Source organism: Anolis sagrei, chromosome 5, assembly GCF_037176765.1.
Source record: "Anolis sagrei isolate rAnoSag1 chromosome 5, rAnoSag1.mat, whole genome shotgun sequence".
In the NCBI taxonomy this organism is placed as follows: domain Eukaryota; kingdom Metazoa; phylum Chordata; class Lepidosauria; order Squamata; family Dactyloidae; genus Anolis; species Anolis sagrei.
This window is the reverse complement of record NC_090025.1, coordinates 96,239,711-96,265,839: the sequence shown is the minus strand read 5'-3', so window position 1 is coordinate 96,265,839 and position 26,129 is coordinate 96,239,711. Positions and strand designations below refer to the sequence as shown.

Genomic DNA, 26,129 nt, shown 5'->3' with positions numbered 1-26,129 from the left:
TGGCAATGATACTACTACTAGTGGGAGTAGTAGAGGGGGCAAACGAGGTGCTCAGGTGCTTGAGGAAGAGCAACAAAGGAAGTGTATCAGGGAAATACTTATGTCTCCCACAGATGAAGACTCTTTCGAAGGTTTTTCAGAGAGTGAAATACGTGGGGAGGAGGAGTGAGATGGGAGTAGAGGTGTCAAACAGATTACTCGTGAGCAGGAGTCTGATAAAGAATGTCAGAGGAAAAGGATCTGGGACATACTTAGTGCTCCCACTGAAGATGAGAATTTCATGGGCTTTACTGGAAGTAATGGGTCTGGGAGTAGTGAGGATGAAGAAGAACCATTAGATTGGACTCAAGTGCAAGAAGTCAGGAATGTGTGCATGCAATCCACATCCAGTGATACGTTTGAGGGCTTTTCTGGAGATTGACAATCTGGGGATACCAGAGATTCATGGGGAGACTTAAGTCTTGAAAAGAGGTGGAGGAGTTGGAGAGATGGGTGTTGGCGCTCAGCTGTAAAGGCTAAGACAGCTGACAGCGATGAGGAAAGGGCGGAGGGCAGCTCATCAACGGATGATGAGTTGTAGCATAAATGAAGGCACTGAAAGTTTGGAACTTTGCAGTAGGCAAAGTTTTGGTTACATGCCTTGATTTTTGCTGCTATTGCTTCTCTTGTTGGGCTTGGGTCCTAGAACTGAAGGTTGCTGTATTCTTCGTGTGTTGACTGGCTTGGAGTCTCGTAAGTGCGGAATTCCCCTCTCCTTGACCACGGACTGTTTCTGATGACGCTGCTGCTTTTGGACTCTGTTATCTACAACTGGGATTACTTTGACTTTGGACTGATTTTGGACAACGGCTTCTCTTCACAGTGTTTTGTTTTGGCCTTATTGTTGAACTGTGTTATTTTGGTGCATTTTGCTTAAACTCTTGTTTAACCCAGATTTTTTGCCAGTATAATCCAGTTTATTTGCTTGTTTTGATTTTTAAGCTGCAAATTGCTGCAAACTTTGTGTTATAGCCAGAGGCACTTAAGGAAGTGTCTCTGAGCTCTGTGTTCTTTGATTTAATAAACTATTGATTACTTACAATACTGTGTATGGCTCTTTAAAGGCATCTGAGTTCCGACAATAGCACAGCATGCTTTCTTCTTCTTTTAATACTGAATATTCATTAAGCTTCTTTATTGCTTAGTTGCTTATGTAACCATAGATTATGGAAGACAGTATGTTCCTGAAACTTTATGGCTACTTTCTCACTTTAAAAAAGTTAAGTCAAAGAGAGGATATGTTAAAATGCTACTGTGATTCCTTATTAAGCCATACAGAGAGCATATGGTTTAATAATATTCCGCATAAAGAGGAAAACTCCATGGCATTCGAATGAAAACGGGAATAGGCAAATGAAATGTGGCTACCATTAGGGTTGAATTTAGACAGGGTTCAGTTTTTTACATTGAAACTCACCCTACTAATGCAATCGAAAATTGATGGTTTTCTCTCTTGTCCCCAAAGTGACTATTAAGCAAATCAACCTACCTCCCTCACATTGATAGTGGTAGAGTAACAGAAGAAACTGTTTCCTACTCTTTCAAAAAGAAAGCGGTTCATTCCCTGGAATTTGTATGGGAGTTCTTCAGGGAGAAAGGCTCCTGCAACCAGTTGTGTTGACAACATTCCAGAGACCCAAGAGACTGGCTGGTGCCTGATATGGGTTGAATGCGCCCCTCAGAAAGCACCCAGAATGTGCCAAAGTGTGCTGGGTTTCCATGGCAGACACAATGACATGTAAAAAAAAATCTCCTGAATGTAAGGTTGCTATTACATGGGTAAAAAAGTTCAAAGACTATAATGCAAAGTTTGAACTTTTAACAAAATCCTATAGGCACACACAAATTGTTAATCGTTTCATCGGAAATACTTAATTTCTCAACGCCGTTCCAGCTCTGAATAAATATATCTCCCTTCACATTCAGCCTGCTTCATTTCCTTCTCCTCTCAGATGTATACTTAGTGATAATTTAAGAAGTTCTTTTCTCACATTCAATACTGAGAGACTGATAAGGATAGATGAAAACACAGCATCAGCATGAGCCATGAGGACCGTGGACAATGACTGTGGTCTGTATCTGCATAAATCCCACTGACTCAGCTGTCAGAGTAGGGATCTATTGCACAAAAGCCACTTTTACTTGCATGACTGACCTCTACTTTGCTTGGACCAGATTATCCTTGGATCAATTGGTTGGAAAATAAGAGATTATAGAAGAAGATTCTATAATTACATGCTCACAGAAAGGATGGGTGGGGATGACAAAACCTTTGCACTTGAAATCTCACTACCTTGATTAATATTGGGGAGAAAATAAGAAGTTAAATATTTTGATGCTTCGCTCACAAAAGAAACACACAAACACTGAACAGGGCTGTTCTTATGGTACTAACATCAAGCAGGGCCATATGTTTGGCAGAGGCTCATAGCTGTTATTTACTTTATGTTAGCGCCTACAGGGTTCCCAATCAGCGAATCATTGTCTGGCACTGGGTGCCCATCTAATTAAAAAGCATCCTTGCTTTTCTTTCTTCTTTCAGTTTACACGACAAGCCCAAAGCCATTGTGGAATTTCTTTAAAACAGCAGGCAACCACTGGTTTTCAAAGACCAAGCTTTTGCAGTTTCTACATTTGCATCTGGAGTTTCTGAGAGACCAAACGGTGCCATGTGAGCACTTACATAAATATGTCATATAAAGCAAATCAAACCCACATGGTTAAAAGGACAATTATGGTTTCCAAAATGCTTCGAACTTTTAGAAACAGGGGCATCAAGCTTGCAGGTGTCAGTCACAAAGACTGGGGGAAGTTTCTTTACTTCTCAACATCTAAGGGCCCTCTCACACTATACAATTATAGTACGGTGATTTCACTTTAATTGCTGTGACAACATCCTATGTTGCAATTTAAGAGGGGTCTTCAGATTTTTTCATCCAGAGAGCATATATTGAACCACAGATCACAAGATTTCATAAGATGGAGCCACAGAAATAGAAAAAAAACCCTTCACAGTTCCAGGTCTGTGAAGAAAATATGCCCAACGGGCATTTTTATGGTGCAAAGTAAAAATATACACAGAGATGAGCTAGGAGCATGGGTGCATGAAAAGGAAATCAAGACAGCGAGTGCCAGAACAACAGCTATGTACGAGGGGTATTTTTTAAGTAAGGTCTGTTTTGTTGTAGACACTAGTAGTTCGCGCGCATACTGCAATGAGCGCGTGCGTCATGTACCGGCATGCCTCGGGAACAACTGTGCTCAGTTTCTGCTCTGTAGCTAACCTGTACGGTTCTGTTATGTGCTTTAAAAATGTTTAAGACTATCAACTCACCCGCCGATGAATTTCTGCAGCAGGAAGGTTCCTTGCTGACAAAAACCGTATCACTGAGCGAACCTCACATGTGGCGGGTGAGTTGATAGTCTTAAACATTTTTAAAGCACAGAACAGAACCATACATGTTAGCTACAGAGCGGAAACTGAACAGAGTTGTTCCTGAGGCATGCTGGTACACGACGCACGCGCTAGTTGCGGTATGCGCACGAACTACTAGTGTCTACAACAAAACGGACCTTACTTAAAAAATAACCCTCGTAAATCCTTACCACTGGGATTACATCATTTCATCTACGGAAAATTCTAAAGAGCTCATACATAACTACAGTGAAAAGGGTAAAATCAATCAGATGGGAGAATTTTCCCCAAGTGTTTGTTAAACACTACAGTACAATTCTCAGTGGTACTATTCTAATATGCTTGCTTAGTTTACACTGAAAATTTCCCAATAAAATCACTTAATGTCAGAATTATGTTATGGCCTTGGAGTATGATGGTGAGGGGAAAGCCCTAACCCTTTGTATGTTTGGGCCTCTTTATTTTGCCTGTCTTAACTTGAAGATACCACTATATGGGGAGCAATCCGAAAACAATAGGTCAGCCATTGGATAACAGTAAATTATAGCCTGGGTCTTGATTCCAAAGTCATTTAGGTTGAGCTCCTGGAATCTCCCAAGTTTCAATCCAGGTATTTAAAATATTAAATATATTACCAAACATAAAAATGCTGGAACTTATCTGGATCTTCAACCAGAATGTCGCACAAAAGACAATTCTTTTCATTACTAGTATTATTACTATAAATATTATTATATTATAAATATTATAAATTAATTATTGCTATAAATATCCTACCTTTATCTTTTGATTGACATGCACAGTGGCTCACAACAATAAATTCAAAAACATACCATAGAATTAAATAGTCTTTCAATTAAAATCCATGTCCTACCTAGAAAATCCTGCTATGTGGGGAGCAATCAAAAAACAGTTGGTGTTCAGCAACTATTTTTAAAGTGGCTTGAAGGCCAAAGTACCAGTTGGGATGTGAATCATGATTGTGTGTCAGGATGGCAGCCAATATGAGGTGAAGTATTATCTATGCAGGCAATAACTTATTTTCCTTTTGGATGTTTGGATGAAATATGTCAAGATAGGACTGGGTTTAGTCTATATGATTTCTCGAGATTCTTCCCAAAGCATTGATTCTTGGTTCTAAAAAGTCTACAAATGAGTCATCATAAGTTGCCTAAGGTGTACTTGATTCTAAGCCGGGGACTTGTTTAACAGTTCTGGCCAAGTGTCTCTTCATTGTGTTACAGAGATTAACTCATTTCTATCAACAGACAGAGAGAAATGGTCAAGGAAATAATCTGAAATTGTTTTGCAAAGGGAGCGCTATGTCTTCTTCCCAGCATTTGACTTGAAATGGTTTAATCAAGTTCTGTATGTATCAGTGTACATGTGTGAAGAAATTGCCTAAAGAACAATCTATACTACCCTATAACCCAGTTTTGGATTATGGATTACCACATTGATCAGCAACATTTGATACGGTCGATCACAATCTATTGACCCACCGCCTAGCCATGACTGGGGTCAGGGGGATATCCCTTATATGGGTGTCCTCCTGCCTCCAGAATCGGGGACAGCGCGTGGTGAGGGGAGGGATGGTTTCCGAGAGATCTCCGCTAACTTGCGGTGTCCCGCAGGGAGCTATTATCTCTCCTCTATTATTTAACATCTATATGCGACCGCTTGCCCGACTGGTGCGGAGCTTTGGGCTTGAGTGCCACCAGTACACTGATGACACTCAGCTCGTTCTGAGGATGGAGGGCCGGCCGGACTCTGTACCCAAATATTTCCATCAGTGGATTGAGGCCATTACTGGATGGTTGCATGCCAGCAGGTTGAGTGTGAATCCAGCGAAGACGGAGATCCTTTGGCTGGGTCTTCTGGGTGGGAGGGAGATCCAGCTGCCTACCCTGGATGGCGAGACACTACGTCCGTCATCTTCTGTAAAAAAAACCTTGGTGTCTTATTGGACCCTCTGCTCACAATGGAGGCCCAGGTCTCTGCTGTGAGCAGATCTGCGTTTTTCTACCTACGTCAGGCTAGGCGACTGACTCCCTTCCTATCTAGGAACGACCTGGCTACGGTGATCCTGGCGACGGTCATCTCGAGGCTTGACTACTGTAACACCCTCTACATTGGCCTTCCTTTGTCAGTGATCCGGAAACTGAAGCTGGTGCAAAATGCGGCGGCTCGTCTTCTCGCCGGGGTGCCGGCGAGGTGTCATATCACCCCAATTCTACAACAGCTGCACTGGCTTCCGATTGAGTACCGGATTACTTTCAAGGTGCTGGTACTAACCTTTAAGGCCTTATATGGTCTGGGGCTGGCGAACCTGAGGGCCCGCTTATCTCCCTATCAACCCCAGAGATTACTTCGGTCCGAAGACCAGAATTTGCTTGAAGTCCCCAACATCCGGACTTATCATCTGTCCTCTACTAGGCAGACAGCTTTCTCGATTGTGGCCCCTTATTTATGGAATGCCTTGCCAGTTGAAACCCGAACCATCCGAGAGCTACTTGCTTTTCGGAAAGCCTGTAAAACCTTTCTTTTCCGACAAGCTTTCGATGGGTGAATAACTCGTGACTATGTCTGTTCTCGTTTTTATTGTATTTTAAAGTTGGTTGTATTAATCTACTGCTGTAAACCACTCCAAACCAAATTGGGAGTGGCGATATACAAGTCAAATAAATAAATAAATGAAATTATAGGACAGCATAGATGGATATATTCCAATGTAATTAATCTGCATACTGAAATTGGATTATAGGGCAGTGTAGATCCAGCCTGATGTTTTATGCTGATCTATGGCCATAATAAAGAAAGACTTGAGATTCATCCTCAAACTGAGAAGGTCTGAGAAGGTCAGATTTCTTTCTGCAATAAACTTAACATGCAGCTTGCTTCACTACTGGATCTGATTTGAAAGTAGCAGATATTGAACTGTGTTCTCGAGTATCAAGCTTGACTTACAAAAAGACATACAAATATTACAATATGTCATAGTCTCTAGTGACTTTATTCCATGAAGGAAACTTGCTTCATGGTAAGTATTGTTCACCACTTGGAGAAGTAGGGTGCACATATTGTTTCAAACATCTGATTATAATCCACAGGCAGGAGGATCTTTATTCCAGATGTGCTCGTTTTATTACAGAGCCAGATCCCACAATTGAGAGCAGGAGAATCACTTTTTTTTTTGCAACAAAATAGATTTCTGGCTGTTAGACCACTACCAACAGCCACCAAAAGTACAAATGTTGAACACCTCTGTCTTAAAGCTACAATGCAAGACAAAATGAATTTTATAAATTTACAAATACACCCATACACATAATCCTAATTAGTTTTATTGATTTGTGGTCATATCAGGCTGGCGCTGAGTGGTTGGAAAGGTGGTAAACGTTACAACTAGTTCTCAAAGGAAAGTTGCAGTGCATCGTAACCTTAGTTACTTATTTAATAAATAAATAAAAAATTAAAATGTAGTTTGATAAAATATATGCCTGACTTACCATTAAGCCACCGGGAATCGTGCTGTTCTGTCCTGATTGGGTGGTGGTGTCCCAGTGTGCGGAAAATGGCAAAATCTCTCCCCATGAAGTCTGCTGCTGTTCCAGAATAAAGTTCACCATCTGTAACATTGCATAAAATTGCCCTTAGTATGAGTCAGTGAGCTCACCATAGCAATGTATTATAAAGCAACGAACAAGAATGCCAATGCGTGACATATACTTCCTACTGAAAGTTATTTGCATGACTGGAAATCTAGCCTACACCTGCCTTTAATTTACGGAGCTTGCCTTTTTATATTTTTTAGTCCAGAGCTACATTCTGGGTAGACTTTTACAGCATGATTTTGCCTTAGAGGAGACAGTGCTGAATACAATATAGGCGGTGCGGCTTTATTACAAACATACAGGTTAAGCAGACTAGCAAACATTTAAATCAGTTGTGTTGAGTTTAAATTTGAATGCTAGTCCTGATTTAATTAAGTGATGACGTTGCGAGGAGGTGATTCAGAGTGGAGAGAAAGCACACATGTTGTCGTGTGACAGGAGAGTATAGGGAGGTTTATTGTTTATTACACTGAATTCTGCCACCAACTGGTATAGTGGAGGCCAATTGTTATATGTAATCTATGGTAACTGCCACCAACGTGAGATATGAGGTATTACTGTGAGATATGGCAATACAGACGCAGAATGGATGGAAATGAGACTGTCTTCAATGAAAGATAACTGGTTTATTGAGTACAAAGCGTGTGGTTGCAAGTTGTAACCTATTTTATAGAACTTTGAATAATACTTGGTTAGTTAAACATTTCACCCTTCCAGGTTACACAGTATCTTACTGAGGTGAAGCTCTTGTTACTAAACAATGTTTCAGTACAGGAATATCTTCCCTATTTGATCTTTCCTTGATCAAATAAATTAACAAGCTTATCCTTTAGCCTTTGCCTTGACTAAAGAAAACTGGCTATGTTTCTCCTTTCAACCTCCTTAGACTGAGAAACCTCCAGTAGCTATTCAGGCTTCCCCAAAGCCACAATTCTTTGCTTCACACTTCACTCTCCCACTCTACTCTTCACTTCTTCTCTTTTACTCCTCTCAGATACAAAATCAACTCCCAACTGACTTTCAAACTGTCTGTTTTCAAAATTCTCTCTACTTGGCTCCTCCCACTTCTCCTTCTGCCAGCTTGCCTTGGTCTCCATGGTAACGCTGACTGAGGATCTCTGAAATAGGCTGCTCCGGTGTTACTGTAGCTAGCTAACCGAAACACACATATATATACAGTTTAAAACATGCAAAGTATTAATAATTTCTGCACAACGTCATTAAACAATTGATCCATATTCTGCTTATAATCGGCAACTGCATTTAAACCTATATTGATTAATCCCCAAAGTGAAAGTAATATGATCATAAGCAAGAGAGGGCTGGGCTGTGATAGCTCATCAACACAGGGAAAATGAAATGGATCATGCCCATGTCACTGCCTTTATCGCTCCCAGAACTCTGTGTGATGTTTTATTATTATTATTATTATTATTATTATTATTATTAAACTTTATTTGTACCTCGCTAGCATCTCCCGAAGGACTCGATGTGGCTTACAAAGGCCGAGGCCTCAACATAACAACAACATAAAACAATACAACTCAAAGCAAATCAAAAACATAAAGCAATATCAACAAAACATTACATCATAAACATAGTAAAACCAAAGCCAGGCCAAGTAGTGGGTACAGATTAAAAAGTGCTGGGTGTGATAGGCGGCATATTGGATTTCAGGGCATGTGCAATGTGCAGAGGATCTTAAAACTCTAATAAAGTGCTTCTGGGACATAGTGCTGAAGGCACATCGGAACAACCAGGTCTTCAAACTCTTCCTAAAGCCTGCCAACGTGGGTGCTAATCTGATATCTTTGGGGAGGGTGTTCCAAAGTCGGAGGGCAACCACAGAAAAGGCCCTATCCCTTGTCCCTACCAACCGCGCTTGCGACGCTGGTGGGATCGCGAGCAGGGCCTCCCCAGATGAACGAAGGGAGCGTGTGAGTTCATAGACAGAGATGAGGTCACGCAGGTAGGCAGGTCCCAAACCGTTTAGGGCTTTGTAGGTAAGCACCTGCACCTTGAATTGGGTTCGGTAGGTAAACGGCAGCCAATGGAGCTCCTTAAACAGGAGGGTTGACCTCTCTCTGTAAGGAGCGCCAGTTAACATTCTGGCCTCCGCCCGTTGGACCAGTTGGAATTTCCGAACCGTTTTACCACTTAACTACACAGAGAAAGGTATGCTTCCTTGATGGAGCTTGCTGGGTGCCATCATGTGACACAAGGCTACTTCCTATGGGGCTCCATAGAGGAAGCATCCTGACATTATGCTAGGATGCATCTCCGAGAACACAGGAGGGTTTTTGTGTTCTCATCCAGAAGAACGGAAGGAAGTTGAGTGGTGATGCTTTCTCCCATATGATGGGGAAAGCAGAGCAGTGGGCAATGTAAGGAATGGGATGATGGCTCTCCCTGCTGCTCACTGGATTTGCCATACTGCATGGTGAATCCCTTTGTTACTGCTTGGCTTATTGACCTCATGTGATGAGGTCCCCAGTGTCATTCAGACATCATGTGACCGGGAAGGAGGAGGAGATCAGCTCCCTCTTTCTTCCTAATTGCATGAGTGTCTTTGCTGATATTATGATGGTACCCATGACCATCAGGAGCTCACATGGAACTCCACAGCAGACTGGGAGTGGTAATTATGATATGGAAAGTAGTGCCAATTCAGTCTAGGTCTAGTTGGACTATGTAGATTCTAAGCGGTTCTGGCCAATTTTACTTCTCTGAACGTATCTCTCGCTACGATCCACCAAGGGCCCTAAGATCAACTGGGGAGTCCCTGCTCATTGTCCCCCCATTATCGCAATCATGGTTGGTGGGGATTAGGGACAGGGCCTTTTCTGTGTTGGCCCCTCGACTGTGGAACTCCCTCCCAAGCGAAATCAGATCTGCTTAATCGCTCCTGACCTTTCAGAAACAAGTGATGTCCTGGCTATGGGATCAGATATTTGCAGATTAGGGTGACCTGCTGGCATGACGGTTTTTATGGAACTGACTGACTGACCCTTGGACGATGACTTAAACCGGTGACTTTTGATTGTTGAATGTTTTATACTGTTTTTATACTGTTTAAACTGTTTAATATTGTTTTATTGTTATATTGTATTTAAATTGCACATTTATGTTTTTGGTTGTGGGTACCATGGGGTGCCGTTTTATTAGCTGCCCTGAGTTCCTCTGTGGAGGTCAAGATAGGACGGGATACAAATGTCTGAAATAAATAAATAAATAAACCACTGCCACAGCAGGTTCAGAAATGTGAGTGTGACTACAGAAATGCTCAGGACAGTCCCTGGACTGTTGAAGTTGCAGAAAGAACCTGGTGGCACACAACTGAATGATCAATTTTCTTTTGAGTTGTTGTAGGTTTTTCTGGGCTATATGGCCATGTTCAAGAGCAGTGGTTCTCAACCTGTGGGTCCCCAGATGTTTTGGCCTTCAACTCCAAGAAATCCTAACAGCTGGTAAACTGGCTTGGGTTTCTGGGAGTTGTAGGCCAAAACACCTGGGGATCCACAGGTTGAGAACCACTGTTCTAGAGGCATTTTCTCCTGACGTTTCGCCTGTGTATATGGCAAGCATCCTCAGAGGTAGTGAGGTCTGTTGGAAGTAGGAAAATGGGTTTATATATCTGTGGAATAAACAATCAGGCACATCAAATCACTCTCAACAAAAGATTCCCCCCAGACACGTCCAAGCAATTAAATGCTAATCAAGGTGGTCAGTTGAAACATTCACACCTAGCTCCAGCAGACAAAAGTCCTTTGTCCCACCGTGGTCATTCCACAGATATATAAACCCATTTTCCTACTTCCAACAGACCTCACTACCTCTGAGGATGCTTGCCATAGATGCAGGCGAAACGTCAGGAGAAAATGCCTCTAGAACATGGCCATATAGCCCGGAAAAACCTACAACAACCCAGTGATTCTGGCCATGAAAGCCTTCGACAATATTTTTTTCTTTTATTATGTGAGGAATACAGTTAACATTGCATTGAATACACTGACCAAAGCTTTTGTTCCAGCCTTTTAGAGTCCAGAGAGTATTCAATAAGGAAGCTTGCCTCTTCAAACCATAAATCATAGGATGAATTGACTGCTTGTTTTCAGGTATTCAATTTGTCATGGTCATAGTGAGTGCCCTAGACAGAATTTCATATTATTTTGGAAACAAGCTTCTTATTCCAAAGCATGTTCTGATTTTCCATGCCAATTTTAGAAGCTATTTCCATGGCAGGGCAACCATGTCTGATCATGCCTGCTGGGAATGTTCAGGTTCCTTCCTTTGAAAGGCTAAAAGCATAGCATTTTCCACTGGGTCTGCAAGAACTATGTATCATAAAAGACAGGAAGGGAGAAAACCTGATAGTGGAAATGTCTGGAATGAGAAGAAGATTAAAAGCAACTAGGCCTCTTCTGCCCAGCAGAAGGAACAATCAGAATCCAGTGAAAGTTAACCGCACATTAATTACCTATTTATCATTTTTCTGTCTCATCTGCCACTTGCTATTTTTTAAAAGAAGAGACAATCACTTAATTATAGCCCTTAATATGTATTGCACTTGAGAAAATGCCTTTGATGCCTCGGTTAGCCTTTACTTAACTTTACCTCCATTTGCTTGTCAGCCTGTCTCACGAGATTTAGGATAAATCAATATAAATCAAGGGAAAGGCAAGAAGCCTGCTTTTATTCCCTAGCTGTCAAAAGAAAGGAAAAGGTCATCCAGAAAGAGAGATTCATAAAGCCCGAAACATATATGTTGATCATGATTTCACAGCATTTCAGAACAGGCTTGCTGAATGTTGTTTAATATGCTAACAAATGGCTGACATTATTATAGTGTGTGTGTGAGAGAGAGAAATATATGTCCATTATGTTCAATCTATATAAATAAAAATGTAATGTTCGTTTGTGGGATTAACAGAACTCAAAAACCACTGGACAAATTGACACCAAATTTGGACACAAGACACCTAACAACTAGGCTTGGTCGGTTTCGTTCGTTAATTTCGTAATTTGTTATTAATTCGTATTTAAAGTAGTTTACAATCCAATATTGAGCCATGCAGGAATAGTGTGAGGAGTAAATTAGATTCGAAACAATTTTTTCAGTTTATTTCGTAATTATTTCGTAATTATTTCGAAATTATTTCGTAATTATTTCGTAATTATTTTCGCATGTCTGGTGCAAGTTTTATAGTTGTTGTTTGTTTTATCACACCGACAGTCAACAACAGAGGGAGAGGGAAGCTTCAGAAGTTCCCCCTGTCCCATTTGGAGGTTTTTTTAGCATATTGCGCAATCGCGTCCGCCATTAACGAATCAATTCGTAATTTTACGAAATTTCGTAAATTTCGAAATTTTTAAAAACAAAATTTCAGAATTCTTAAAAAAAAAAAACGAAACGCGATGGACCCCTAAAAAGGAAGCGAGTATAGAAACAAATTTTTCCATTGTTACCCAGGCCTACTAACAACCCAACGTATGTCTTTCACTCAAAAAAAATGATTTTGTCATTTGGGAGTTGTAGTTGCTGGGATTTATAGTTCACCTACAATCAAAGAGCATTCTGAACCCCACCAACGATGGAAAACAATACAATCATAGAATCATAGAATCAAAGAGTTGGAAGAGACCTCATGGACCATCCAGTCCAACCCCCTGCCAAGAAGCATTCAAATCACCCCTGACAGATGGCCATCCAGCCTCTGATTAAAAGCTTCCAAAGAAGGAGCCTCCACCACACTCCAGGGCAGAGAGTTCCACTGCTGAACAGCTCTCACAGTCAGGAAGTTCTTCCTCATGTTCAGATGGACTCTCCTGTCTTGTAGTTTGAAACCATTGTTCCACGTCCGAGTCTCCAGGGAAGCAGAAAACAAGCTTGCTCCCTCCTCCCTGTGGCTTCCTCGCACATATTTATACATGGCTATCATATCTCTTCTCAGCCTTCTCTTCTTCAGGCTAAACATGCCCAGCTCCTTAAGCTGCTCCTCATAGGGCTTGTTCTCCAGACCCTTGATCATTTTAGTTGCCCTCCTCTGGACACATTCCAGCTTGTCAATATCTCTCTTGAAATGCGAATTGGACGCAATATTCCAGGTGTGGCTTAACCAGAGCATAATAGAGGGGTAGCATTACTTTCCTAGATCTAGACACTATGCTCCTATTAATGCAGGCCAAAATCCCATTGGCTTTTTTTGCCGCCACATCACATTGTTGGCTCATGTTTAACTTGTTGTCCATGCGGACTCCAAGATCTTTTTCACACGTACTGCTCCCAAGCCAGGCATTGTCCCCCATTCTGTATCTTTGCATTTCGTTTTTTCTGCCTAAGTGGAGTATCTTGAATTTGTCACTGTTGAACTTCATTTTGTTAGTTTCAGCCCATCTCTCTAATCTGTCAAGATCGTTTTGAATCCTGCTCCTGTCCTCTGGAGTATTGGCTATCTCTCCCAATTTGGTGTTGTCTGCAAACTTGATGATCCTGCCTTCTAGCCCTTCATGTAAGTCATTAATAAAGATGTTGAACAGGACCAGGCCCAGGACGGAGCCCTGCGGCACTCCACTCGTCACTTCTTTCCAGGATGAAGAGGAAGCATTGGTGAGTACCCTCTGGGTTTGTCCATTTAACCAATTACAGATCCACCTCACCATAGTTTTTCCTAGCCCACATTGTTCTTAAAATGAAGAACAATTTTAACAAATATAAATTTATTAGTATTTCAGTGGGAAGTGTGGGCCTGCTTTTGGCTGATGAGTTAGGATTGTTGTTATTGTTGTTGTGTGCTTTCAAGTCATTACATACTTAGGTCCTCAAAAAACTCTGATGTTGACTAGGGGAATTCCAAACAAACAGCCATTTTAGATTAAGGGAATAAATATGTATGTTTTTCCCCCAAAATACATTTCAGTTGTTTTTTTCTTAAAAAATCAGAATTGTCCAAAATCTGAATATAGGAAAAAGGAAACGTGGGCGAAGCTCCATTTGGCTTTGGTCGTGTCAGGAGCGACTTGAGAAACTGCAAGTCGTTTATGGTGTGAGAGAATTGGCCGTCTGCAAGGACGTTGCCCAGGGGACGCCTGGATGATTGGATGTTTTTATCATCCTTGTGGGAGGCTTCTCTCATGTCCCCACATGAAGAGCTGGAGCTGATAGAAGGAGCTCATCCGCCTCTCCCCAGATTCGTACCTGCGACCTGTCGGTCTTCAGTCCTACCGGCAAAGGGGTTTAACCCACTGCGCCAACAGTGATACATACTACATTACCACCCGCCTAACAGTAAAGTATGCTAATCTGGATGGACATAATTCACTATTGTTTTTCTACACATTTTCCATTGATATGAAATTGAAATTGGAAAGGAACTTCCTAAGCTTCAGTTCAGTTTGATGGGTTTTTGAAAAGTAGGCCTAACTGTATAATTAGGATTACAGAGCAGAACTTCAACTGTATTCATTAATAAATGACATCTATTACAAAAGTGGCATATACAAATTATACTAGCTTTACTGATTGTTCTTGGCCTTTAAAACAGATTTTCGCACTCTCACTGGATTAACCTTTAAGCTTTTACTGCAATGTGCAAATTGGCTTGCACATAGTACCTGAGCTTTGAACAGCTCATTAATAATGAATAGCAACTAAGTGATGTTCAAACCTCATCCACAATTGGCAGTTTGTTCAATGCACTAAAGTAACAGCTGGGTACTGTTAATTATGATACCAGTTATCATTAATGAATAGCTCTTTGAAATAATGAAAATCAGTTACAAGTAGATTAAGAACCATTTAAGATAATTAAAATAACAATTGCTCTGAAATATTTTTTTTTAAAAAAACCAAATATTTTAATAGCAATAAAATAAAATGTATAATAGTACAGGTTGAGTATTCCTTATCCAAAATGATTGGGACCAGAAGAATTTTGGATTTCAGTTATTGGGAAGTGAGGAGAAGCCATATGCCTGCAATTAACTACATTTTTCAGAATGCATTGGGCTGCAGAAGTCCACCGTGGCATTTAGAGTCAGACTAATTATAAGTAATAAAATTATTTAATCTGCCAAGAGGACTATAGTAATAATAGTATAAGCCTGTGCTAAGTGGTAATTATGTGGTTGTGTATCATAAAGACAGATATTTCGCTTTTTGGAGGGATAAATTGTTTTTGTCTAAATTTTAAAATACCGCAAAAATCTGTAGATGTGTGAATCTTTCTGAAACTTCTGGGGATTTTTGCCCTGCATATGAAATGCACTGTATATAAAATTCAAGTATATAGCTCTTGTAGTTTTTTTAAAAAATGTTGTTTAAAAATAAAAATTCCCCAAAATTCAATGGTTATATGAAACATTATGAAACTTGATGGGCAAAGAGTGGTAAATATGTTCTACCATTGTAGGAAGTTGCACTCCAATAGTTGTAAAAAGGATGGTGATAGGAGGCACTGAAATTTCCTCAATAGTAGTAAAGATTGCATTGATGCACATGCACAAATGTGGTTTAGGAAGCAAGAAGCCAAATGCCTGTCATAAACTACATTTCCCAGACTGCATCGGCATTAGAAGGCACCAATCAGAATAGTGGAGAGAGAGTCTGTCTCTCCCTAATATCAACCACAGCATCTCCAAAGTGGAGGACTGTGACTGATCTCTCTCTAATTAGTAAGTCAATCTCTGTGCTGGGTTGGAAAAAAATAATGACCTAAATTGGTTGGAAGGACTTTGAGCACTTCCTCTAACTCAAAAGCAGAAACATATTAATTAGATGTCAGGAGAGTTCGGATGGTGGCTTTCTGCCCGGAAGACGGGAGTCAGTCTAGATGCCCCTTGATGATGTCTGCACTATGATTTCTGTCCCTGGATTATAAATGGCAATTACTAATTGATTCTGTCATTAAAAGAAACATGGCAAAAGTTTATTACACTACAAACATTTTGCTTTCTTGAGTCTCCACAAATTTAACATGGTTCTTGCCAGAAAAACAAAGTTTTGGGAGTATAACTATTACTTTGAAAGTAAAGACCACACGATGAAACAATAAATAACATTTTCAAACCAGGAGCAGATTTTTTAAAATATTAAAAATGTTGTGTGTGTGTGTGTGTGTGTGTGTGTGTGTATATATATATATATATATATATATATATATATATATATATAAAAGCTTTGAAAATTTGTCAAAAATCCATAGATAAGTGAAATGTTCTGAAACTTGATGGGCTAACAGTGGTAAATGTGTTCTACCATTGTACAAAGCTTCACCTCAATATCTTTAAAAGTGAGGGAGATAGGAAACCTCTGAAATTTCCCCACTGACAGCAATGATTTCCTTATTGCTCATGTGCAGTTGCCATTAACAAAATAATAACAAAATGTCTTGTTAGCGTTTCAAAATGTTCAATTACTGAAACATTAGAAACACTCCCATCATCAGAGGTCGCAACGACCAGCCCAACGCGACTTACTCTTTATACCGAGTCCTAGAGAAGTGCACTTGGAAAGTACCAGACGCAGGATTTTTTTCTATTTCTGCCCCTGCCTTATGGAATTCCTTGCTGTCCTATATGAGAGCCATGTGTGACTTAGGGCCTTTTACTCTAGCACTTAAGTTCTGGCTTTTTACTAGAGCATTCGATCTCTGTTAATTTTTAAATTCTGTATGTATGTATTTTATCTTTTACAATTTAGCTGTAAATCACCTAGAGCATTCTCGGATGGAGGGTGATTAATAAGTAATTGAATATGATAATGATGATGTTTTTGATGTTCATCTTCCTAATGAATTATTGTATTTTGTTATTGTATTTTATTTTGTTATTGTAATTTATTTCCTGATGCATTTTGGTTTTTGTATTCTGTATTTTATTGTGTTGTATTGTATTTTTAAAAGGGCTTGGCCTCATGTTAGCTACGCCAAGTCTCCACTGAGGAGATGGTGGCGGGGTATAAATAAAGATTATTATTATTGTTATTATTTATTTATTTATTTATTTACTTACTTTGCTTATATACCACTGTTCTCAGCCCGGTGTACAACATAGGAAGAACAAAATTCAAGACACAATATAAAAACAATTCACAATCCAGCATTATACAAAAACATCGTCATTACTACAAAACCCATTCAGCGCCGTCTCATCGTCCAAACCACAATCCAGTATCATTTTCCGTTGTTCCATTCCTATAGTCATTACCAATCATTGCACTTCTTGTTCGAACGCCTTCTTGAACAACTTATTCCTTCTTATTCCTTTTATTTTAATCATACAAGACTCTTGATAGTTTTTTTTACAATGAGGTGAAATTATATCAACTCCTTATAATGACTAAGGCCATAATTGTTCATTTTAGTAATTTATTCCTCCCCCATATATGGAGGTTAGCTTAGGATATTACTTCTGAAGGACTGCAAGCAAAATTGCTTCATATTCAGCTTATGGCATTTTCTGCAACATCAGAAGGGAACACCTACTGGGAAGCTGCAAAGCCTTGAAGATCTGAGTACAAGTCTGCCCAAGGTACTCCTTTGATATTATATAATACTATCATACAATATCAACTAGTCACATAACAGAATCTGTCACCTATGTGTCTGGCAACATTGTTAAAGTGATGTCTGAAGCTGTGTGGTTAAGTGCTGTTAACAGTATCTTTGTTAAAGATGTGCCTGCACAAGGTTAGGATTTTCACAATAATATTTCAGGGATATATAAGAGCATCATTTTTCCTGTTGGTTCTATCATGTCCAATGGTATCACGAGCATGATGCACACTGTGCCAGAAGCCATCATCAGATAAGGAGACAACAAAATAACTGGGTTTTTTTAAAAAAATGCAGCGTTTCAGCAGAATTTTGTTCTTTTCTATAAAAAAATTACTCTATTTAGATACAACAACAAAAAAAGAATTTATTGAAAACTGCAGCAGCCAAAAAATGCACGCTGTCAATGCATAATGCACCACACATTAAAAGCAATTTGGTGCATTTAAAAAACCTCACAGGGAAGTCTGAGTGAAGGCATAAAATGAACTGCAGCAGATCTCAGTATATTCTAGATTCAGGGTGAAATCAGCTATGCAAAATGCAAAGCACATTATAAAGACCCATATTGTTGAAGCACAACAAAGAATCCAGAAAACAGGCTCCTCCTGGGTCCTGCCATTCAGAATAGTGTGTTCATTAGGGCTGGGCAACCACAGAAACATTTGTTTCTAAACTCGATTCGTTTTTAGGGGTTTTTTGCGTTTCGTTTTTTAAAAGAATTCCGAAATTTTTCTTTAAAAAAGTTCGATATTTACGAAATTTTGGAAATTACGAAACAATTTCGAAACAATAACGAATCGATTCGTTAATGGCGGACGCGATTGTGCAATACGCAAAAAAAAACCCTCCAAATGGGACAGGGGGAACTTTTGAAGCTTCCCTCTCCCTCTGTTGTTGACTGTTGGTGTGATAATTTATTTTTTTATCACTGATAAAACAAACAACAACTATAAAACTTGCACCAGAAATACGGAAATAATAACGAAATAATAACGAAATAATTTCGAAACAATTTCGAAACAATTACAAAACAATTATGAAACAATACGAAATAAATTTTAAAAATTCGTTTCCATTTTTAGTTGCTCCTGAATGGTTCAATATCGAATCATAAGCTACTTTAAATACGAATTATTAACGAATTACGAAATTAACGAACGAAACCGTCCAGCCTTAGTGTTCATCCATCCTGTCCAGTACAGTCTTACCAATAGCCAGTTACATTGCAAACTACTATTAAGAGACATTGCCACCTTCTTTTCAACTTTGATCAAATTTATTTCACACCTTTTTTCCAATTCCTTCTTGTCTCTCACGCAAGAAGAAAAGTCATATGTGTTTATGTGTTTTAGAGGCAAGCCAAAGGAAACAAAATATTTTTGTCACTGCAAGTTTGTACGAAAATGGAATGTGAGAAAACTACATGCTGATGACATTATTTGGCAACAACCCATAAGGTTTGCATAATACTACCTTGTTGTTCTAATTTTTTGATGGAAGATTCATACAAATAGAACTGCAAACCTATCAGATAAGGACATCCCAAATGTATGTCATGCGACTGCAATGTAGACACTAAACGTTTCAGATGCATTTCTCTCCTTTTTGCTTTGAAAAATTAAAGAATGTAAATGATGGTAAGTTGAATGGTTCTATATTTTAAAGTGAATCTCTGGTTATTTAGATTTCTAGGGCCAGGTGATCTACGTATTCAACTTTACATTCTCCACATGAGGCTTTAAAAGTCAAAAGGACTGGATAAAAATAGTTTATTTTCATTTAGTGTTAAAACGTTAAAATACTTTTCATCTTTTGAAGAACATCTGGAGGGCATTTTTTTTAAAGTCGCTCCTTAATGCTCCAGTAAAATTAAGCAATCAATCACTTTTTAAATTCCCCATGCCTTCCTGATAATGTCATGCAGTCTTTCACATTTGAACGTTAATTTTGTTAGTGTGCTACCACACCCATATTTTCCAAAGTCCAAAACACTGGCTGTGATCCAAAGAGCATGATGCCCAAGGGCTTGAGGGACCTTACATCACCTTTTCAGATGAAATGTTACACAAAACTACAAGTGTTGGATGAGAGCAGAGCTATGCTCAATGAAGCCAGCCAGCTCTTGTTCAACTATGGTGTGTCTGCAATGTGGAATGAATGCAGTTTGATATCACTTGATATCACAGTTTGATATGCACAGTTTGATATCACAGTTTGATATGCAGTGATATCAAACTGCAGTTTGATATCACTGCAGTTTGATATCACTTTAATAGTTTGTAGTTTGGTGATGCAGTATTTAGCAGACCTTGTAAAACTACAACTCACACAATGACCAGTTCTAACTCAGCCCTACACATTGTCGAATACGGCCTTATTCTTCCTACCAATTACCCAGATTCTTTCCTGTAATCAGCCCTGGAATGAACAGTCACAGATCCATACCTAATATTATTGTTGCCTGCCATAGCATTGTACTTAATTCCCGGCCCTCCTAGAATTTTGGGGATTACACAAATCTTGGCCCGGCCTTTTAAATTTTTTAATTGCCTTCAACAGGCAGGATTACTTTTAATATATGTGTGCTATGGCGACAATTTTTATGCTTACATTTTGTTTTGTTAATCTTATGGTTATGTTGTATGTTTTGTGATGTTACCTGGGAGCTGCTCTAAGTCCCCTCGAGGAGATGGAGCGATATATAAATAAAGTTATTATTATTATTATTATTATTATTATTATTATTATTATTAATTCCATAACATTATACCATGGCTATTAGTGGTGTTAAGCTGCATTCACTCTACAGTGTAGATGCACACTAACTACTTCATCACACTAGAGAAAAAATCCACTTAAAATCCAGTTTCTGCCTCCTGCAGAATTCTGGGGTTTGTAGTTTAGGGCGGCTGTTAAAAAGTCCTCCCTAAACTACAAACTCCTGAATTCTGCCTCCCTTTCTTGGAAATTTTGGAGAATCCTGTGACTTCAGGGCTGTCTAGACAGCTTGATCAGGGCTAATTTGGCCCAATCCTCTGTCAAAATGGGACAGTAGTGGCATGATCCTTTCCATACTCTCAGCAGTGCAGGGAAAGTGAATGGATTGTGGCCATGTAGCTATTGTCTCTCCTTGTGGGCCATGGAACTCTGTGTGAGGTCCAGGCAAGTATGGACACCTCTGCTGACATCAGAATGGCATGCCTGCCCATGCCTTTGGTATGAAGATAGTGGAAATCCCCTCCTTTTCCTGATCATGAAGTCACCTTCTTCTGATATCGACAGAACACCCATGTCACCAAGCAATCTTTTTCTCCTCTTCCTCCTTTCTCTTCTGATGTCAGAACAGGGTTCCCATACAATCAACCCTCCTGTTTAAGGAGCTCCATTGGCTGCTGTTCATCTTCCGGTCCCAATTCAAGGTGCAGGTGCTTACTTACAAAGCCCTAAATGGTTTGGGACCCGCCTACCTGCATGACCGCATCTCCGTATATGAACCCACATGATATCTCTGATCATCTGGAGAGGCCCTGCTCACGATCCCACCTGCGTTGCATGCACGTTTGGTAGGGACGAGGGACAGCACCTTCTGTGTGGTAGCCCCCCGACTCTGGAGCTCTCTCCCCAAGGACATCAGACAAGCCCCAACGTTGGCAGTCTTTAGGAAGAGCTTGAAGACGTGGCTGTTCCAGTGTGCCTTCCCTGAATAGGAAACTCCTAGCATCATTTCCCAAATGCACTTTACTAGAGATTTAAGTCTGCACACTGCACCTATCTCCAAAAAACCTATCCATTTCACCTGTCATGTCCAGCATTTTTAAAAATTTTATCCATTATATTTGGCCCGGCCTCAGTTTTAAATGGGTTGTGGTGTTATTGTCTAATGTTTATTGCTATTGTTTTAATGTTATTGTTTTGTTTTATGAGCTTATTTATTGTTGTATTTGTTATACTGCTGTTTTATTGATGTGTTGGCCTTGGCCTCTTGTAAGCCTCACCGAGTCCTTCAGGAGATGTTAGTGGGGTATAAATAAAGTTAATAATAATAATAATAATAATAATAATAATAATAATAAAGAAGGAGGCAGAATATCACCCTGCCTTCATGTTGATTATGTGTGTTTTTCATGCTGATGACAGCAGAGGCAACCCTGAAAGTCAAGAACTCACATGAAGCCCTGTGGTGAAACAGAAGAGGATGCTACCCCAGTGGGTGGATATGATCTAGTGGAGTGGCTCTGAATTTGCTCAGTACAGAAGAGTCATTAGTAACTCTTTCATTAATCACAGTGGCTCTAAAAGGCATTGCCACTAAAGTATTGCTGTTGACTGTAGCCAGAAAACATACTTTTTCTGCACCAAATGCTAACAACAATATTGAAAATGATGCTCATGAAGAAAAATGAAGAGAGCATAAACTTGTATGGCCCAACCAGAAAGTACATTTATTCACATGAAAACAATTGCACTGAAGATGAGTCAAATTAGGAAGTATTTTTTATGCTAAAATTGATGTCACCACGATGAATGCAGAATTTTCAGCATTAGACTCATGATCATGGATATTCAACTCTGAATCAGGCAAGATTTTCACTATTTTTAAAATATGACTTGAGACTGATGTGTGTAGGAATCTTCATCTGGACCAAACTGCACATATTTATCTCAAGTCATCTTTAGTTCAAATTTAATACCCACATGAGTCTAATGTTGGAAATTCTGAACTTACACACTCATCAATAGAAATTATGGGTATGTAGGATTATACCTGCCTGAGCTTGCAACTTAGTGATGTTGAATAAAACCACATTTCAGCTCTTCTTGGGAATTTTTTTAAAGAAAAAGAAACAGGAACTCTGATAACTATCAGGAAAAGGAAGAAGGCAGTAACTATAGATAATACACACAATCACACACACATTTTACATAGTTACATACCTATTAAAAGAGAAGCTGTCAGCAGTTTAGGGTCATAGGGGCTTTTCCCTCTGCCATTTTCAAAATGTGAATCTTCCAGCTTAAAAATATTGTCCTGATGAAAAAAGAAGGGAAAACAAACATTTTATCAAAGCAATGATACAATAATAGTGCTATTAATGTATTGTCGAAGGCTTTCATGGCCAGAATCACTGGGTTGTTGTCGGTTTTTTCGGGCTGTGTGGCCATGGTCTAGAGGCATTCTCTCCTGACGTTTCGCCTGCATCTATACCTCTGAGGATGCTTGCCATAGATGCAGGCGAAACGTCAGGAGAGAATGCCTCTAGACCATGGCCATACAGCCTGAAAAACCTACAACAACCCAGTGCTATTAATGTGCACAAAATAGTGGACTGTTAATCAACCACATGCAGTTGAATATCATAGATAATTTTATATATATATAATTTTCTTCTCACAGAAATCAGTCAGTAATTTTAGCAAATTTTGTTCCACTATGAGAAAGTATTTGAAAACTACAGGCTTTGGGGCTGATTTACAATTCTGAATTTATTCTGTTCAAAATTTGCATTTTTTATGGCAAATAGCCTTTTCTTTAAAGCAAACAACATTATTTGTGTTGTGCAAAAATGCTGTTTTATACACGAAACAGCCCAAGATGATTTTCATATATTTAAAATATTCTTTCAATCTAGATTCACCACATACATGACACATTCATGTTCCATGAGCATGTGATTAGACCATATTCATTTTAATACAATCTATATATATATAAATGCTCTGTGCATAATGAGTTCCTTAAAAACAAAATAACCAATGAACGAAATCACACCAAATTTGGCAACAAAACGTCTCACAACACAAGGAGTGACCATCACTCAAAAATTATGATTTTGTCATTTGGGAGTTGTAGTTGCTGGGATTTATAGTTCACCTATAATCAAAGAGCATTCTGAACTCCATCAACAATGGAATTGAACCAAACTTGGCACACAGAACTCCCATGACCAACAGAAAACACTGGAAGGGTTTGGTGGGTATTGACCTTGAGTTTGGGAGTTGTAGTTCACCTACATCCAGAGAGCACTGTTGACTCAATAATGGATCTGGACCAAACTTGGCACAAGCACCCAATACGCCCAAATATGAACACAGATGAAGTTTGGGGAGAATAGACCTTGACATTTGGGAGTTGTAGTTACTGGGATTTATAGTTCACCTACAATCAAAGAGCATTCCCGAACCCCACGAACGACAGAATCAGGGCAAACTTCCCACACAGAACCCCCATGACCAACAGAAAATACTTAAGGTCATCCAGTCCAATTCCCTTCACCAGGGCAAGAAAACGTAATCAAAGCCCTCCTGACAAAGAGACATCCAGCCATAGATATAGATAGATATGATTCACACACACACAGAGAGAGATATAGTATCATAGATTTGAAAGGGACCCCTGAAGAAGGACAATTATATGTTGCATGTTCCAGGCAAACCAGACACTCTCCACATCAACACTGACAAAGAAAGAAATACTGTTTACCCACAAACATAAAGAAATTAAATATATTAGAAACCAACATTTTCTCATTACTTTATTTTCCAGATCAAAAGACTGAGCCACAGCAACGCGTGGCAGGGGACAGCTAGTTGTTTAATAAACTTTTGCATATAAAACTCAAGACCCAGAAGAAACTGGTTAACAACAATGTGTTACTTCAAATTATTATTTTCCATGAGGTCATCCAACATCCATAGTCTCATATGCATGATTGCACTAATCTATCACAATTATTTTATAGAATTATGGGAGCTATAGCATAGCAATACACAAATGAAACAGCAAAGAGGGAATGTAGGGCGATATTCACAAAAGAGCAGTTGTTCACATTAAGAACTGTGGGAAAACATATGCATAGTGCAAGGTTAATTTGCATAGTCTGAGAGTAATGTGGGATTGTTTAGGATGACATAAAATTCCAGGAATTTATGTTTTCCTTTAATTCAGTTTATCCATGTCATTAGAAGAACAGCAGGATTCACTTATTCAGATACCGCCAAAAGGTGGGTCAGAAGGAAAAGGCTTGAAATTTAGACTTGCGTCCACATTGAAATTTGAATTCAAAGAGATCTTTCAAGAAACAAAAAAAATGTGTCAAGCTTCTGATGATGAAATCAAAATTATAAAGTTGAAGAAAAATAATAACAACTATGAATCAGATGGCACCATAAAGTTTCACAACTTTATTGTGGCTTAATTTTCTACACTTCTTGTCTAAGTTATCGTTGTGTCTGCAGGAGATCTATAGTGGAGGGAATCTCTTTTGTTTACTTGGTTGTAAGCTTCTTTCTTATTTTCATAGCACCAAAAAACCACTGATTATTTTGTGATTTCTCCTGCTGACTAAACAATGAAATTCAGAAGAGATTGAACATGTGCGCCCAACACACATATGGAGTAGTAGACTAGGAAGCCATCAGAATATAACAATCTATATAAATAAAAATGTAATGTGTTTGTGGTATTAACAGAACTCAAAAACCACTGGACGAATTGACACCAAATTTGGACACAAGACACCTAACAACCCAATGTACGTCCTTCACTCAAAAACATGATTTTGTCATTTGGGAGTTGTAGTTGCCGGGATTTATAGTTCACCTACAATCAAAGAGCATTCTGAAACCCACCAACAATGGAATTGAACCAAACTTGGCACACAGTTCTCCCATGACCAACAGAAAATATTGGAAGGGTTTGGTGGGCAGTGCCCTTTGGTTTTGGAGTTGTAGTTCACCTACATCCAGAGATCACTGTGGACTCAAACAATGATGGATCTGGACCAAACTCTACACAAAGACTCAATATGCCCAAATGTGAACAATGGTGGAGTTTGCAGAAAATAGATTCTTGACATTTGGGAGTTGAAGTTGCTGGGATTTATAGTTCACCTACAATCACAGAGCATTCTGAACCCCACCAATGATAGAATTGTGCCAAACCTCCCACACAGAACCCCCCATGTGGGCCACAGCAACGTGTGGCATGGGACGGCTAGTGCACAATAAGATTCCAGAACAGACAGAGGTCTTACTACACATTGTATGCCTTTTTAAAACATCAATGGCTTGTTGGGAAAGACCAGAAAGGGGTCTATACTGAACAGGGAGAGGTACCTCTGTTCATCCACATATACTATGGGTCTGCCACTAAATTAAATCTTGTCTTTCACTTAATTAAGTTTCATTTATGGATGTAATTCCAAACAGTATTTTCAATAGGGTTAGGAGAGATGTTCATAAATGAGCAGAATCAAGGGGATGACTGTAGGGCAAACAAGTGGTGGTTGAAATATGCTTGTCTTCTTTCACATTATTTTTATGTAGGAGGTAGGGGTATCCAATTCGGGCAAAAAACATAATGTATTTGGTGCCTAGTTTTTGACTGCTCCCCCCTTCCATTTTAGTGAACTTACCAAATTTGGGAGGGGTTTCTGTTTTCATGCCAGAACTATTTGGTCCATTGCTACCAATAGGGAAACTTTAGAGGCTCATTTTCTCCATCATTTT

At 39.3% G+C, this 26,129-nt stretch overlaps 1 protein-coding gene across 1 annotated transcript in view; it reads right to left on the bottom strand.

The window, feature by feature from the left end:
* SEMA3A (semaphorin 3A) overlaps nt 1-26,129 on the bottom strand; it is a 303,398-nt gene that overhangs the window by 63,255 nt on the left and 214,014 nt on the right. Inside the window, exons 5-6 of the mRNA XM_067468901.1 lie at nt 22,557-22,650; nt 6,964-7,083 (exon numbers count right to left, since the gene is read on the bottom strand). Coding sequence (XP_067325002.1) covers nt 6,964-7,083; nt 22,557-22,650 — 214 coding nt within the window. The remainder of the gene's footprint in view (nt 1-6,963; nt 7,084-22,556; nt 22,651-26,129) is intronic.